Source organism: Perognathus longimembris, chromosome 10 (assembly GCF_023159225.1).
Source record: "Perognathus longimembris pacificus isolate PPM17 chromosome 10, ASM2315922v1, whole genome shotgun sequence".
Lineage (NCBI taxonomy): Eukaryota > Metazoa > Chordata > Mammalia > Rodentia > Heteromyidae > Perognathus > Perognathus longimembris.
Window position 1 is genome coordinate 19,684,574 of NC_063170.1, and position 18,097 is coordinate 19,702,670.

At 50.0% G+C, this 18,097-nt stretch overlaps 1 protein-coding gene across 2 annotated transcripts in view; it reads right to left on the reverse strand.

Annotated features, from left to right (window-relative positions):
• Ndrg4 (NDRG family member 4) overlaps nucleotides 1–18,097 on the reverse strand; it is a 41,491-nt gene that overhangs the window by 21,085 nt on the left and 2,309 nt on the right. For both annotated transcript variants that reach the window (XM_048355471.1, XM_048355473.1), the window contains exon 2: nucleotides 975–1,069. In XM_048355471.1, the coding sequence (XP_048211428.1) occupies nucleotides 975–1,069 (95 nt within the window). The remainder of the gene's footprint in view (nucleotides 1–974; nucleotides 1,070–18,097) is intronic.

The following is an 18,097-nucleotide window of genomic DNA, read 5'->3' on the forward strand; positions in this document are numbered from 1 at the left end:
CACAGAGGGCATCTGGAAATCTGGTGGGCATGTCCCACAGGGAGGCTGGAAGGAGGGAGCTGGGGTCCAGAAGGGGAGGGAGAAGGTACAGATCACACCATGGCCCCCAGAAAAGTCGGTGGCTGTCATTGAGGGAGATGGCAGCCTTTGGCAAGTTTTAGGTAGACTGGAGACATTTTTAAAGAATTGTGCAGGACAAGAAGCAGCGCAGAAGCTGGAGGGCAGCAAGGAGCCTCCGGCAAGCATCCTGGTAGGAGATGAGATGAGGGGCAGGGACTGGCGTGTGAGAACGCAGCACAAGGCTTCCTGTTCACAGCTCACCAGGGACAGACTATGGCTGAATGCTGTCGGACCCCTTAGGGCCCTGGCTGGCTCTTGGTCCCCCAGCTGGCCCCTCAGTGGTTCCTGAGTGTCCCTGGCAGGAAGAGGACAGTGGACTGAAGATGTGAGGGATGGGGTTCTAGACTTCCCCATCTGCAAAATGGGAAGAACCAGGACAGCATGACCATCAGGGACACCCCCAGCCCTGAAGCCCCTAACTTGACACAAGAAGAAAGCGTGAGCCAGGAGAAACTCTGATTCTAGCACCTGGTCCTCTAAGAGTGCCTCACTCTCAAGGCTTTTGGTGGCACTGTGGATGAGCCTTGCCCCTGGACCTCAGAGACTATGACAAAATGACAAGGGAAGTTGGGGTAGCCCATGGCCTCTAGTTCTATCACATAGCCAAGTGAGTTCTTTCTGCCTACATTTCCATTCAAGTGGAGACATCTCTTCTGAAGAACTCCAGACTGAAGGGCAGCTAAGGGCACCGTGAGGCTGGGACTCGAGCTGGCCCCCAAGCTCTCTCAAGGCTGTCCAGGGTGACCTTCCCCATGGACAGAGTGACCACCTGCAAGATGGCAGAGAAAATGCATAACTTCCCTCTTTGCCACAAGGTGGCGCGCTTGCTCCCAGGATGCAAAAGGGCAACTCACCAGCTCAGTGGCATCCTGGCTGCGGAGCAGAGGCTTCTCTTCTGGGAATCGCAGTTCTTGAAGACCAGCCATAGTCATGTCGTGCAACAGGAGCCCTAGGAAGAGGGGGGATGAGGTTGGGTCCCATTCCGAAGCTCCTGAGGGGGGTGGTGCACAGATTCTTACACAAGATCAGCGTGTTCACCTTAGGGTATGCCATGCCATTACATTATCTGTTCTTCCCCCCACTCCCCTGCCAGTCCTGGGGCTTGAACGCAGGGGCCTCGGCACTATCCCTGAGTTTCTTTTGCTCAAGGCTGGCACTCTACCACGTGGGCCACAGCACCACTTCTGACTTTTTTTTCTTTCTGTTTATGTGATGCTGAGGAATCGAACCCAGGGCTTCATGCATGCTAGGCAAGCACTCTACCACTAAGCCACATTCCCAGCCCACAGTATCTGTTCTTAAAAAGCAGGCCATGGGGAACCAATAGAGGCATATATTAGGGGGGGGGGCAGAGTCAAATTGCAGGATGGGTGGCTCATGTCTGTAATGCTAGCTACTTAGGAGGCAGAGGTAAGGAAAATCATGGTTTCACACCAGGCCTGGCCAAAAATTCATCAGGCCCCACTCAACAGAAGACACTAGGTGTGGTGGTGTATGCCTGCAATCCTACCTATTAAACTAGAGAATCCTGGCCCAGGCCAGGTTAGCCCAGACAAAAACCAAGATCTATCTCAAAAATGAGCAAAAAGATTAAGAAAAAAAAAAAAAAAAAGCACCACACGATCCCTAAAATGGTTTCAAGCAAAACCCTGCATTTGTTGAGACACAGAGATGCACCTGGGATGGGTGGGGAATGACACAGGCATGATCACAAGCAGCCAGAGGTCCCCTGTGAAGACCCAGGGCTGAAGTAGACAGTGAGGTTTTAGGATCAGAGGTTGAAGGGGAGGGGAGCTGAGGGCTCTCATGGGGCTGGAAGGACATGCCTGAGAGGAGGTGAGGGACATCACCCACCCACAGGGTGACAGGGAGAATGGTGTTGGAGGAGGCAGGCAGGTCAGAACACCTGCAGAGAGGGGATGATACAAGGGTCTCTCAGTCCACAGGGACTGCATGGCAGGACCCAGGTCCCAAGTTCTGGGGCTCAGGGAGCCTTCAATCTTCAGAGAAAAAAAGAGTCACACCTGCACAAGTTGGTGTGTGTGTGTGTGTGTGTGTGTGTGTGTGTGTAAGAGCCAGAAGTGGAGAGAGGCAGGAAGACAAGGGCACAGGATGTGCAATCAGGACTGCCAGTATTACCCCTACTTGCAGTTCAAGGTGGAAAGAAATCTACCAGGGGGAAACCAGCCAAAGACTGGGAATTCATAAAATTAAAACTGGTCTGGGCTGGGAATGTGGCTTACTGGTAGAGTGCTTGGTTAGCACACATGAAGCCCTGGGTTCAATTCCTCAGTACCACATAAATAGAAAAAGCCAGAAGTGGCGCTGTGGCTCAAGTGGTAGAGTGCTAGCCTTGAGCAAAAAGAAGCCAGGGACAGTGCCCAGGCCCTGAGTTCAAGCCCCAGGACTGGCAACAAACAAACAAACAAACAAAACACAACAACAAAAAAACCCACTTGATCTGTTAAATTGTTGAAAAAAAAACCCCACCCAAGGTCACTAGAGGTCAAACAAGTTCACTTCAAAACAGGAGTCTTGTTTTTCAACAACAGACCTGGCCACATCTGCTAGCAAAGCAAGCTACAAAACAGTAGTGATAGAATACACTGATACAGTATCACAACATAATATATTGATACATCTTTCTGGAAGGCAGCATTGCAAAATGAATTAATATGATGTAAAAGATTCTGCCAGCAGTTCAAACTCAAGGCCTGCCCAGGCTTCATAGCAAAACTGTCTCAAAAATAGTTTCAGGGGCTGGGAATATGGCCTAGTGGAAAGAGTGCTTGCCTCCTACACATGAAACTCTCGGTTCAATTCCCCAGCACCACATATATGGAAAACGGCCAGAAGGGGCGCTGTGGCTCAGGTGGCAGAGTGCTAGCCTTGAGCAGGAAGAAGCCAGGGACAGTGCTCAGGCCGAGTCCAAGGCCCAGGACTGGCCCCATGAGAAAAAAAAAAAAGTTTCAAGCCCCACAACTGACATAAATAAATAAAGTAACAGATCAAGTTCCCAGGCTTTACTCCCAGATAGAAGGTGGAAAAGTGAGGGTGTCCGGTCTAATATTAACCCTAAACATTAATTCTGGTTGGAGATTAGGAGTAAGTTTCCTCTTTGTACAAAGCATTTTGTCATTCATAAATACTTGCTTGTGCTACAGTACTCCATCCTGGGAGGGGGGGAATGAGGAAACTGAGGCTAAAAATGGTCCAAGTGTTGGCCCAGCTTAGGCCAAGGCTGGGCTCTGGCCTTGGGCTCGGTACTCAGCTGGGGCACGGCAGCCACCTGGCCGGGGTTCCCCACCTCCTGCTCTCTCCAACTCTATTCCTAGCCATTCTTCAGGGTAAAGCCTGACTTTCCTTTTTGCCTTGAGGATGGTCAGTTACTGGCTGGCTAGATGTTCCTCCCTCCCCCCTCCTCCTCTACCCGCCCCCCCCCCCCACTTCCCTGTCCCCCAGCTAACTTCACCTTACAGAGAGCAGTCGCTGCTGGGGCACAGGGCTATGGCGGAACCCACTGTGGTGGCAGGGCTCCCCTGCTCCCAGCCCTCTACAGGGCCGTCAGGACAACAGTGTTAGCCTCACAGATCTGGATGTGGGGACCCAGCAGGAGCAGCTGGCCATCAGCCCCAAAGGAGGGCAGCCCAGCCCCATCTTTAGCATCAGGACGGTCTCTATTCCCAGGCATCCGGCCCGCGGGTTCTCTGTTCCCAGCGGTTTCCCAGGAAACCAGCTAACACAATGCAGATGGGATGTATTTTTAGAAAGGCGTCCTTTCCCCTCTCCCCCCCGCCCCCCCCCCCCACTTCTCTGTCCTTTCTGATGTGTGTATCCTTTTCCATCCACCCAAGTGGGGAGCTCAGAGTGGGGTTCTCACCTCCAGAAACTTGCTATGAGGACTTTCTTGGACACCTGCCTCCCTGACACCCATCTGGATTCAATATGTGGACAGCCCTGGGGTGTCCTAGTGTGCTGTGGGGTCCCCGAGACCATCCTCCCCAGGGAGGTGTGATGAAAAGGGCCGTGAGTGGGACAGATGGCTTGTGATGGAGGGAGGAGCAGAAAGGGGTAGGAGAGACCTTGCGATCTGGAGAAACAGGAGCGCTCCCTCCACCCCTGCAAACCGGAAGCCCGGGTCTCACAGGCTGTTCTGGGACAAAGAGCACAGAGAGGACATTATCACAGGGCACGGAAGAAAAGCCTCTTCCCAAGGAAATCATGCTCTCTCTCCTCTCTGTCTCTTTTTCTTCTTCTTGTGCTGGTACTAGTGGTGTTTGAACTCAGGGCCTCACATTTGCCTTCAGCTTTTTTGCTTATTACTCTACCACTTGAGCTACTCTACTACTACCACTCTACTGCCAGCCTTTTGGTAGTTAATTGGAGATAAGAGTCTCAAAGGCTTTCCTGCCTGGGCTGGCTTCTAACTGTCATCCTTAGATCTCAGCCTCCTGAGTAGCTAGGGTTACAGGCCTGAGCCACCGATGCCTGGCTCTCTGCCTAGTTTTATCTGGGCAAATAGCTGGAAGGTCCACTGGTGAGCACAACAGGAGCAGCAGCTTTCCTTTTCACCCTTCAAGGCTCTGAGACCACAGACATAAATTATCTGAGAACCACGGGAGGAACTCAGTGAGAGGCTTGCCTACATGAGCAGAGCCTCGAGTCCCATCCCCAGAGCCACGAAACCCAACCCCCAACCCCCCTGTATCTGGGAGACTTTTGTACATAATCATGGGACAAAAAGGATGCAGCGCAGCTAAGCAGGAACTGAGCTCAAGCAAGGCAACTTCTTTTCCTCTGACTCTGTAAGGCAAGAAACATTCACACCCACTGGCTGAGAGGCTGGCTGGGCATCCAATGTCTGCGGGAAAGGAAGGTTATGGGTGGAGGGAGGGGTGACAGCCAGGGAGGTTCAAAGGTCTGGGAGGGAGATCAGAAGGGCATCCAGCAATATTCTTTTCTAAGAGATGATATGTTCCAACGACTGTATTTGATTTCTGCTTTGTGTTTCTTTAAATGTGCTTCTATGAGATCATTTGAATGCCTGTGTTTTATTAGCTCGTTCCTGAAACTGTTCAATATATGCTTAAATTTCGTTGATCAGTGGAAGTTACACCCTTTGGTACCACTCCTGGGGATTGAACTCAGAGCGTAGGTACAGTCCCTAAGCTTTTTTGCTCAAGTCTAGTGCTTTACCAACTGAGCCACAGCTCCACTTCTGGCTATTTGGTAGTTCACTGGAGATAAATAAGAATCACACATTTTCCAGCCCTGGAGTTCAAACCTTGATCTCAGAGCTCAGCCTCCTGGGTAGATAGGATTTATAGTCGTGAGCCATTGACACCTGAATTTTTTTAATTCAATGGTCAAATGGGAGGAAGTCATCACATAGTGACAGTAGATGAAAGGAGGTATTTGGAATTGTCATGGGGGACTTGGGGACATCCATCCTAAGTGTATCATCCAGAAGTGAGAAGGACCACAGTGACGAGCTGCCCCCTTGCCGGCTAGCCCGCCAAGAGCCACTAGAACTGAACAAGACCAGGCTGGGGGTCCACAAACACCTGCAGGTGAGCTGCCTCCCCCGGAAGGGACCAGTGGTGGAGGAGGCAGGTTGTTCAAGCGCACTATAGGCGCATATGGAAACGCCACCGCGAACCCGCCTCCCTCATCGTCTAATGTATGCTAATTGTTTGTTTAAGCTGGGCCTTGTGGGACAAGGAGAACGGGGAAGGACGCCTGTGGAATGGACGGCTTTCACATTTCCTATCACCTCCAGGGGAGCAGCCTGGCAGGCCACAGTCCAGGTTCTAAGATGCCCCGCCTAGTTATAAGCCACATATGAAACGGGTCTAAACCAGGCACCAAGCGACGCCAGCCTAGCGAGCTCCACTGGGGGGGGGGGGGGATGCTCAGCCAGGGACAGGCAGTGTCACGCAGAGCACGGCAGGGTGGTCACGTGGCTCACCCACACCTCCACATCTGAAATACTCTTCCAGGCCAGCGGACCTAGTGGCCAGTGACTGGAGTCGGCAGTCAGGGACACCACGCCAGCAAAGTAGTCTCAAAAGGAGCTCCAGAAACATGAGACCCCAAGGCAGGAACCCATCTTCCAACGCACTACACCCTGTCCTCCTCGCAGAAGGCTGGGACAGTGCTGGGTGGGGCTGGGCTGAGACCAGAAAACAAGGTGCAGGAAGGCATGAGGGGCAGGTGCCATCCACTGTGCAGACCTAGGAAGGGGGCCACGGCCATGCCACCCCCCCCCCCAACCTGAGTGTGTTCTGCCTCCCTGGCTCTGTGCTATGGCTACTGCCTCTTGGTTTATGCCCAACCTGGGACCCTGGGACATGGTCTACTTTCCCATGTGTTTCTCTGCTTTTCTACCCTCCCGCCACTGCTTGGCACATGCATGCGTGCGCACACGCATGCGCGTGCACACACACACACACACACACCACTCCCTCCCAACCCCCGTGCTCCAGGCAGCCATATCCGAGTTCTGATGCTCATACTTGCTGAGCGCTGACTAGGTCCCGGGTGCTGTGTTAGCTTTTCACCTGTACAAATCCTTGAACCTCCTGCCCCGCACCTGTCACCTCGCTGACAGGGTCCAGCTGTTGTCCCTGCAGTTGAGGCGGGGGCACAGGGAGGTGAAATGAACAAGCCAAAGCCTCACTAGTGTAAGTGAGAAAAGCTGTTTGAACAGTGTCTGCCGCGTCACCTGAATGACTGTCGCGAGTGGCATCTCTGCCCCACGTGGGCAGCCCGCCGGAGGCTGGCCCTGTTCATCTGCCCAGCTCATCAGAGCCACACAAGGGCCAAGGTTAGGGACCAACAGGGGAGGCCCACGGGGAACCCGCGCACCCAGCCTGGCACCCTCATCTCTACAGTGCCACAACTTCGGTGCCATATGCAGGCATCGACCCCACAGTAGGTGAAGCGCAGCAGGGCAGAGATCTTCCACCAAGGCTGGTGGCCAGGGCTGGCCAGGGACAGGCTTCAGAGGCAGTGCCCGCCTGTGCTGTCTCACTGTGCGCCTAACAAGACCCCAAAGGGGAGGAGGCAGGACAGCTCCCCACTTTGCACTGCAGACTGAGCCAAGGAGAGCAAAGAGCACACCCTCATGGACAGCCCCAAAGAGCACGCGTCAGCGACTACCCAGGCATGGGCCCTGGCGCCTCCGCCCCTCCCAGAGGCGCCCCAGGACTGGGGGTCCCTATGTTCTGTCGCTGATGCCCGTGTCCAGCACCTTGCTGGGCACCAGGCAGACGCACACTCAGTACTTCTGTCTTCCTCAGAGGGGGAGGGGCTGCAGGCCAGGCCTTGCACACACTGGGCAAGCACTCTCCCCCAGAGCTGCACTGCAACCACTCCGTTTTTGCTTAAAGAAATGAGTCACTGGAGGGGATGAATCACTCATTCAGGCTGCAAAGTACTAAGAGATTGCTTGTCCCCAGTGTTGGTGAGGCTGTGGGAAAACAAGGGGCATGCTATGCTCTCTAGCCAAGCTGGTCAGATGGCAGTGGGATCAACTGTATTTGGTGCAACTTGGTAGTCTGTTAAATGCATATATCCATCAACTCTTCAGTTCCATGTCTATGAAAGCTGCTGACAAAGACGTGTGGGGGGAGGCTATTGGCATGGGGAGGCTTGACACAGTACTGTGGGGAAGAATAAACAGAAATACTGTGGGGAAGAATAAAGCAGAAACAGTCTAAATAAACATCAGAAGGGTGGGTAAATAAATTATGTTCTTGGGACTACTATGCAGCTATTAAAAAGGCAGTTCTACTCACATAGTTAGGGAAAAATGAGAAGTTAGAAGAGAAAGGCATGTGGGGCTGGGGATATAGCCTAGTGGCAAGAGCGCTTGCCTCGTAGATATGAAGCCCTGGGTTCGATTCCCCAGCACCACATATACAGAAAATGGCCAGAAGTGGTGCTGTGACTCAAGTGGCAGAGTGCTAGCCTTGAGCAAAAAGAAGCCAGGGATGGTGCTCAGGCCCTGAGTCCAAGGCCCAGGAATGGCAAAAAAAAAAAAAAAAAAGAAGAAGAGAAAGGCATGATGCATGATAAAAAAGTGTAAATAATCCCATTGTTGTGAAAAACATATGCACTAAACAGAGACCTGTATTGGCAGATTAAAAAAGAAACTCTCTAATTATTTAGGATAAATAAACAATTTATCTCTGGGAAAGAATATGAAGTTGGAAAAGTATGAAAGGGAGATTTTTATTATATACAGCAGATTTGATCAAATCTAAGATACCACTGATGATTGTGACAAGACACATTTTATGTATCAATAAGAAAAAATGCAACCAATTAAATTAATATTTCCTCCTTCAACTTAACTTTTCCTTCCCTTCCCTGTCCTTTCCTTCCCTTCCCCCTTCCTTCCTTCCCTCCCTCCTTTCCTTCCTTCCTTTCTTTTTTTTTTTTTTTTGTGGTACTGGGGACTAAATTCAGACTCAAGCTTAAGCACTCTACCACTTGAGCCACATCCCCAGATTTTTGCTTATAATTTGTTTCTGAGATAGGGTCCCAAGCTAACTTTGCACCAAAGGCTGGCCTTAAACTGCCATCCTCCTATCTTCACCTCCAGAGGAGCTGACGTTACAGGCATGTCTTACCATACCTGACTATCAATGAAGGTTTTGGTTCTCTGATTCATTTGTATACCACACTGGGATTGAACCCAGTGCCTTACGTATGCTAGGCATGTGCTCTATCACTTGAGTCATGCCACCAGCCCTCAACTTCTTATTGTGAAAACTTCTAAGGCTTGCAATAAAGCTACAACAAACAAACAAAAGCACAGAAATTTCCCCACTTCCCCCAAGCTACAGAGGCAAAATACAGTTAGAGAAACAGAAAGGAAATACACATGCAATACTGGTCGTGGGAAGATGCCTTATGAGTTTCCCTAGTTTGCCTGATGTTCTGGGACTCAGGACAACTTCCAGACTTCCGTTTAGTTGTCATGGCCCACTGCTGACATAGCTCCTCAACACCGCCCCTCCCCCGCCCCCAGGGCACTGGAGTTTGGCCTCAGGACCTTGTGCTTGCTTGCTCAACTCTGGTGGTACTCTACCACTTCAGCCATGCCTCCAGCTCAGCTTTTTACTGGTTATTTTGGAGATGGAATCTAGCAGATTTTTCTGCCCAAGGTGACCTTAAGCCAGATTCTCCAAATCTCAGCTTCCTAAGTAGTTAGTATGACAGGTGTACACCACCGGCACCTGGATTGTATGACCTTGACACTAGATAGATGATGGATAGAATTTATTTATTAAGTAGTTGTACAAAGGAGTTTCAACTCCAGAAGTGAGGTTATGAGTACAAGGCGTCTTGCTCAGTGTCCTCCCTTCCATCTGTCCTTGACATTTTGAAGGGAGCTGGTTGGTTCATAGAGTGCCTTCAGTTGGGGTTAGTTTGTTGTTTTCTCATGATTCTATTGAACTTGCGGTATCTTGGGCAAGAGAGCAAGGGAGCCAGTGACTTCCCAGCGCTCCCATCTGTCTCCTTACTAAGGAACATTAACCTGGGTCACTGGATTGAGACGCTAGGCAGTGCGGCTTCTCCACTGGAAAGAGACCATCTTTCCCTTTGTAATGAATTCCTATCTAGTAGGAAGATTCTGTGCAAACATCTTGTTTCTCCACCTCCTTTTGTGGGCTAATCTTAGCAGCCATTGAGGAGTCCCGCCCATGCAGATTATTACTGTGGTGTCTAATGATCATGTTTTATTCCCATCATCCTACTACATCTGTTCATTGTTCTTATAGGTGGCAGTTACCTTTTCTCCTTTATTTATTGGTCCTGTTACTTACATTAGATGGGACACATGCATATTTATACTATGGGCTAACATCCACTGCGATTGTGTATGTGGGGGAGCACATGCACTGGTCCTGGGGCTTGAACTCAGGGCCTAGGTACTATTCCTAAACAACTTCTTTTGCTCAAGGCCAGTAGTGCTCTACCACTTAAAATACAGCTCTACTTCTGGATTTTTGGTAGTTCACTGAGACAAGATTTTCACTAACTTTCCTACCTGAGCTGGCTTTGAACCTCAGTTCTCAAATCTCAGCCTCCTGAACAGCTAGGATTACAGGCATGAACCACAGAGATTGGACTGCTATTATTTTTTTTTAATTTCATTTTTCTATCTTTTTTTTTGCCAGTCCTGGGGCTTGAACTCAGGGCCTGAGCACTGTTCCTGGCTTCTTTTTGCTCAAGGCTAGCACTCTACCACTTGAGCCACAGCACCACTTCCAGCTTTTCCTGTATATGTGGTGCTGAGGAACCGAACCCAGAGCTTTATGCATGCTAGGTAAGCACTGTACCACTAGGCCACATTCCCAGCCCCATTAAATCTCATTTTTCAAACATGGCCATATTTGGCCACTGGAGTTCCCTCAAGTTGCCTCTTATGTCTTTTCAACATGTACACGTCATTTTTTCAGGAGTTCCTAATTTTAGCACACTTACTCAATGCTCCAAATTCATCTTGTACTTTTTCTGCCTGAGCCCAGAAATCTGTCACCAGGAGCCCCGGTTCCTTTTTGTGCAAATGTGTTTGTTTGTTATCTAGTTAATTAGTTATTATTATTTTGCCAGTCCTGAGGCTTGAACTCAGGGCCTTCAGTTCCTTTTTGCTCAAGGCTTACACTGTACCACTTAAGCCACAGTTTCATTTCCGGTTTTCTGGTGGCTTATTAAAGATAGGATTCTCAAAGACTTTCCTGCCCAGGCTGGCTTCTAACTGCGATCCTCAGAAGTCAGCCTTCTGAGTAGCTAGGATTACAAGTATGGGCCATTGGCATCTGGCTTTAGTTAGTTGTTGTTGTTTTTTTCTTTTTTTTTTTTTTTTTTTTTGGCCAGTCCTGGGGCTTGGACTCTGGGCCTGAGCACTGTCCCTGGCTTCTTCCCGCTCAAGGCTAGCACTCTGCCACTTGAGCCCCAGCGCCACTTCTGGCCATTTTCTGTATATGTGGTGCTGGGGAATCGAACCCAGGGCCTCATGTATATGAGGCAGGCACTCTTGCCACTCCCCAGCCCAGTTAGTTATTTTTTGATGAAGGTGATTACTATATACCTAAGGTGAACCTCAAACTCACATACTCCTGCCCCTGTTTCCCAAGTGCTGGGAATGCATACATTTGTCTCTAAACCTATCCAGCCTATATTCTAAAAAGCTAATATTTCTACTTCTAATTCCATTCAACACCACCATTCACTCTAGCTTCCACCCTTTATTTGTAGCTTTTCCTCAGGTGGTGAGGAATCTCATTATTCACAGTATTTTTGCTTGTCTCTCCATTCCTAGGATGCACACACAAAAAGTTTTGTGCATGCTGGCTGAGTTCTCCTCACTCAGGGTTTTGCTGCTGCTGGTTTTTGTACTTATTAAATGTTTTAGACTTTAAGATTCAGATTTTTTTTAAATCTCATTCATGTGAATTCTTAAGGCAAATATAACTGAGGGAAATTGTTTAGGCTCTTCCTACACCGTTTTGTATTCTTTTTTTTTTTTTTTTTCCTGTTTTGTTTTGTTTGCCAGTCCTGGGGCTTGAACTCAGGGCCTGAGCACTGTCCCTGGCTTCTTTTTGCTCAAGGTTAGGACTCTGCCATTTGAGCCACAGCGCCACTTCTGGCTTTTTGCTATATATGTGGTGCTGAGGAATGGAACCCAGGGCTTCATGTATACGAGGCGAGCACTTTACCACTAGGCCATATTCCTAGCCTCCCCCGCCTCCCGCCCCGTTTTGTATTCTGAGTGGTGGTGAAGGGGCGCATTTCTTCCCAGCAGACCTTGCCGTCTCCAGGACTTCCTTCCAGGCTGCTGACATCCACTCTGCAAATCCGGGTGCTCAGGGACATTAGGAGCAACAGGGGCCCGCCATTCACTTGCTCACAGAGACTCCATTTAGAGACTAAAGTATGGGGAGGGCAGCTCTAACACATGAACTCCAGGTGTTAAACAACAAAACCCCCAATCTCCAGGCCAAAGGCCAGGGCAGAGGGACCAGAACCCCAAGTCCATATGGGCAACTTCTGCATGGAGCCAGTGGGAGTCCTGCCAGGACTCCTATTCCTTGTTCCTCAACATCTTTCCTCCTCTCCTCCTGGCCTCATATCAGAGTCCCAAGTCAGAAATCCACACAGTACTACTGTGACATTCTGCCAGTGAGGTGGTAAGGGCAGAATGAAACTAGAGGGGTGTTCTTTTTATTTTATTTTATTTTGGCCAGTCCTGGGGCTTGGACTCAGGGCCTGAGCACTGTCCCTGGCTTCTTCTTGCTCAAGGCTAGCACTCTGCCACTTGAGCCCCAGCGCCACTTCTGGCCATTTTCTGTATATGTGGTGCTGGGGAATCGAACCTAGGGCCTCATGTATACGAGGCAAGCACTCTTGCCACTAGGCCATATCCCCAGCCCGTAGAGGAGTGTTCTTAAAAGAGGAGATGTGCTGGCTTTTCATTTTACTGCAACTGGCTAGAATACAGACATGATGTCAGGAGCTCAAACAGCCATTTTTGACAGGATACAAATAGTGACAGAGCTAGGATGTAAAAGGAACTCAGCAATAGGAATAATCGAGAGCCATGAAACCATAACTTTTTTTAATGGTTTATTTTCAGACCCCACTTGTGGAAGTTGGAGGTAGGGACATTTTTATCCTGTTAAATCTAATATTATCATCATGGGTTTTCTGTCACATACAGTTGGGGCTGATCTAAACTTAGGCCATTTTCTGGGAGAGTCATGCTAATATTGGAAAGGGAGTTAAGAAAAAGGGAACGGCTGGGGCTCTCTGAAAACAGGGAAGTCCCTGAGCAATGCAGCCTGAGTGATGGGTGAAGGGGCTATCCTGAAGGCTTCACGAGTGGGCCTTCCTAACCAGGACAGACTCACAACCGCGTCCACGCGGGCGGGCAGCTGTGACCTACATTCCAAAGTTACAGAGCTAACTGCCACTTTGTCACCAATTCTCAAGTTTCCTTCACACAGGTATCTCTCTCCTTTCAGCTGTGGAGCCTTGCCCAATTTGGCAAATTTCCCAGAAACAAAAGACATGCCCTGGTTCTCTGTGCAACATTCAGCGAGACAGCGAGCCTTGCCTGGCGGTGACTGCGACCTGGTCTCCACGCAGAGCACACCGCACACTTCCTTCCTCAGGGATACTTCCTCCGCCAGGCTGAGGTTTCTCTGTCCTCTGAGTTTCCTGGCTCCTTAGGACCTTCGAGAACAATGTTCACCCCACAGGGATTGTTCACCCCGCAGGGAACTCTCTCGACACCAGCAACCCTCAGAGTTCTACCTCCCACCAGGTGAGGGCTGCGTGTGTCTGTCTGCCCCTACCCCACTCCAACCCCGGTGTTCTTATAACAGCACCTATGTTTCCCTTTGGGAAGCCCCTTCCATCCTCAGTCCCCATGGTTCAGGTGTACTGGTGACCTGGGAGCAGCCTGGTGAAACAGGCCAGGTTGAGGGAAGGTCTTACTAAGCAGCCCAGGGTAGCCTCAAACTCTTCATCCTCCTGCTTCTGACTCTTGAGAGTGTGATTAGAGGCAGGTGCCACCACATCCAGCCGAAAAATGGAAGCCTTGGCAATGGTGGTATGATGATGATGCTCAGAGGATTTTGGATTTCAGATTCTGATTTTCACATTAGGGATGGCTCAACAGATAAAATCTGGCCAGGGGGCTGGGAATATGGCTTAGTGGTAGAGTGCTTGCCTAGCATGCAAGAAACCTTGGGTTCAATTCCTTAGCACTACATAAACAGAAAAAGCCAGAAGTGGTGCTGTGGCTCAAGTGGCAGAGTGCTAGCCTTGAGCAAAAAGAAGCCAGGGACAGTGCTCAGGCCCTGAGTTCAAGCCCCAGGACTGGCAAACAAAACAAAAAGAAGCTGGTGGCTCATGCCTGTAATCCTCGCTACTTAGGAGGCTGAGATCTGCGAATCATGGTTTGCAGCCAGCTGGGATAGGAAAGTTCAAGAGACTCTTATCTCCAAGTAACCACAAAAAGCTGGAAGTGGAGCTATGAATCAAGTGGTAGAGCACTAGCCTAGCGCAAAAGAAACTTACAGAGCCCAGACCTTGAGTTCAAGCCCTAGAACTAGCACTTGTATGCACATGCATGAGCATGCACGCACATACCCCCACCAAACAAACAAAAAACACCACAAAATTTTCAATACTGAATCTGAAACACCTCTAGTCCCAAGCACGAGGATAAGAGATACCCACCTTGTATATTTCAGATGCTGGAGACAAAAGGGAGCGTGTCAATATTCCCACCTTTGTGGGGTTATCAGAGGGGCAGAGGGGGGGGCAAATGATCAGCAAGTCTATGAAAATGTATGGTGTATCAGATGTTGTGCAATGGAGGAAGTAGTCACAGAAGGAGACACAGTGGGGCCTGAGGGCCGAAGCTAAATCAAGGTGCTAAGAGATGCCACCTGAAGCTGGGTGCTGGCAGTCCATGCCTGTAATCCAAGCTACTCAGAAGGCTGAGATCTGAGAATCATGCTTCAAAGCCAACCCAGACAGGAAAAAAAATCTGTAAGAGTCTTTTTTTTGCCAGTCCTGGGCCTTGGACTCAGGGCCTGAGCACTGTCCCTGGCTTGTTTTTTGCTCAAGGCTAGCACTCTGCCACTTGAGCCACAGCGCCACTTCTGGCCATTTTCTGTATATGTGGTGCTGGGGAATCGAACCCAGGGCTTCATGTATACGAGGCAAGCGCTCTTGCCACTAGGCTATATCCCCAGCCCCTGTAAGAGTCTTATCTCCAATTAATTACCAAAAAACCAGAAGTGGAGCTGTGGCTCAAAGTGGTAGAACATGAGCCTCGAGCACAAAAGCTCAGGGACAGCACCCAGGCCCTGAGTTCAAGCCCCGGTACACACACACACACACTCTCACACACAGACACACACGAGAGAGAGAGAGAGAGAGAGAGAGAGAGAGATTGATTTTACGTAGCTAGGAAAAGATGGAATCCAGGACTTGAAGACTTGAAGGTGGGCAGGCTGAGCCGCATGGGGCGTGGGGAAAGCACCCAGGGCTCAGTTCACAGCAAACACAAAGGCAGGGAAGGCAGGTGGCAGAGGACTGGGGCAGAGGGAAGCGCCCAGGACCTGGTTACTTTTAATCCTGAGAGTAAAAGTACAATGAGAGGACTTAGCAAATCCTTCTTCCTACAACCTGAAGTGACTTGGCGTGGGCTGGAAACAGGAGGCTATCACCACAAGCCAGCAGAGGTGTGGATGGCCCCAGGGGCAGGGTGGCCATGGCCACAGGAGAAGCCCTCCATGTCTGGATGATGTGCAGGGACCTACACATGCCTCAGCTGGGGGCGGAGCAGGATGACAGGGAAGGGCCCCACCAGAGGCCCCACCAGGGTAGCCGCTTATGAGATGAGATGACCTGCAGAACAGACTTAGGAAAGATGAGGGGGATGTTTTTAGACCTGAGGCAGACTTTTCTTTTCCCCCTGGTTGTGGGGCTTGAACTCAGGGCCTGGGCTGTCCCTGATCTCTTTTGCTCAAGGGTAGCACTCTACTACTTGGAGCCACATCTCCCGACGTGTGGCGTTTGAGTGGTTCTGCTTGAACTGGCTTCGAACTGTGAATCTTAGATCTCAGTCTCCTGAGTAGAGATGGTACAGAACGGATCCTCCATGCAAGACCAGACCTTCTGTGGAATCTTGGGGAAAAGAAAAAGTTCCTTGCTGAAGAGGATGGCTTGTGAGGCAGCAGCCATGAGAAAAGGCCTAAGAAATCAATCAATCTAAGCTGAGGAAGGTGGCAGCAGGAGGATTGTGAAATTGAGGCCAGCTCAAGCAAAGGGAGTGAAGATAGTGGGAAGACCCTGTCTCAAAACAAAATGCAAGCAAAAGGGCTGGGATGTATTCAGCTCAGATGCCTAGAATGTACAGCCCCATCCAGCCACTCCAGGGAAGGGAGGGCGCCACTGAACGCACTGCAAACATGAACTCCAAGCTGGGGTGGTAAGCAGACCCTCAAGCCACCGCAGAACACCCTGACTCTCCCCTTTACGTCATCACAGGGTGCTAAGAGCCAGCCAACCCTATGTCAAAAAAAAAAAAAAAAAAAAGGAGGGAATAAAAGTACATATCTCCTATAGTTGTTATGATGACTTGCTAACATATAGAAAGTGCTGAGAACTGTCTGGCACAGGAAAAACGTCACCTACCATATCCTGTCATCACTGTTATTAGAACATGTGTATAAGGGAACATCTATCTGGGTGGATAAACAATCTGCGTGTGCACTGTGGGCTTCCAGGTCTGAGGGCACAGCTAGGCTGAGCCATTTTCCTCCTCTATTAACAATGACTGGACAAACATCCTTGAGAAGACATCTCTGCACACCTCCTTATTTGTTCCTACAAACTCAACTGCTGAGTCACATCACACGTGCTTTCAGATATATCACTGACCATTTGCCCTTCACAATGGAAACACCAGTTTGCCCCCTGCTTGGGGCAAGGAGTCGGCATGCCCAGCCCCTCACGGGGCTGAAGTCCTGGACACCTGCCAACTTGTGTCCCCCACAATGGATGCTGAGGTCCAGCATCCATGGTGTATGCTGAGATGGACAAACTAGAAATGAAGACTTGAGGGCCTATGTCCAGCCTGCCTCAGTTTCTCCCTCATGTAAAAGGCAGGTCTACCTACTGACAAACAAACAATATTTAATTGTAGACTGCAAAACTGTAAGGTTATGCACTTCGTGAATCAAAATAAAACCAAAACTACACAGTACTGGCAACTTTTTCCCCCCCCCTTCAGTTCTTGGGCCTGAACTCAGGGCCTTAGGTGCTGTCCCTGAGCCTCTTTGTGCCACCGCGCCATTTCTGGCTTTTTCTAAGTAGTTTATGGGAGATAAGAATGTCACAGATTTTTCTGCCCTGGCTGGCTTTGGTTTGTGATCCTCTGATCTCAGGCTCCTGAGTAGCACTGGCCCTGAGCATCAAGGCACTTGTATATGGGAGTGACAGAGACCTGGGCTCGTTCACAAGTACACCCCTCTTGACCATCAGGAGAGAGGATCCTCCCTCCCACCTATCCTTCCTTTTTTAGTGCTGATACTCAGGCTTGAACTCCAGGTTTGAACTCAAGCTCTTAACGATTTGGGCCATGACATTTCTGGCTTTTTGCTGCTTAACTGGAGATAAAAGTCTCACAGATTTGTCTGCCTAGGCTGGCTCTGAACCATGATCCTTAGATCTCAGTTTCCTGAGTAGTTAAGATTACAGGCATGAGCCACTGGCACCTGGCTCATTCCACTAATGAGGCTGAGCCTCACAGAAGCAAACGATTTCCCTAGAAGCTGAGTGGTTGGGACAGTACCCTGAGATCCACATCCTCAGATTGCAAAATCCCTGCCTTCTTTGACCTACAGAAAGACCAGAAACATGAGATGCCAAAAACACTAGTGACCAGAAAGCCAGATGAGCTCCTCACCGCCCTCTTCCCTCCAGAACAAAGTGGCACCCTGAGCCTGCATGTGACAACTCATGGACACCCCACGTGAGGGGGGCCTTGCTTCTCTCACCAGGCTTCAGAGCTGTGGATAATGTGGCCAGAAGGATCCAACCCCAGATGTCCTGCCATACCCTGTCCCATGTCATGGGACCTCCGTAGGTCTCCCCTGGGACCACAGTTGAGAGGTCTAGACTGTGCAGCGATCCCAGTGAACAGACTGGTACACCCTGGAGGAAAGGACATGGGATAATGGAGCAGAGGGACAGGGGAGCCAGGACAGGGAGGACCCCAGGCAACCAAGGGACCACAGCTCTACAAATGTCATTTGCTATCCACTGCTAAACATTGTGCTCAACACTTGACACGCATGTTCGCATCTGATTGCTGAAGGACACAACCCCAAAGGTACCACCATGACCCCATTTTCTTGATGAGGAGACTGGCCCCAACAGGGTA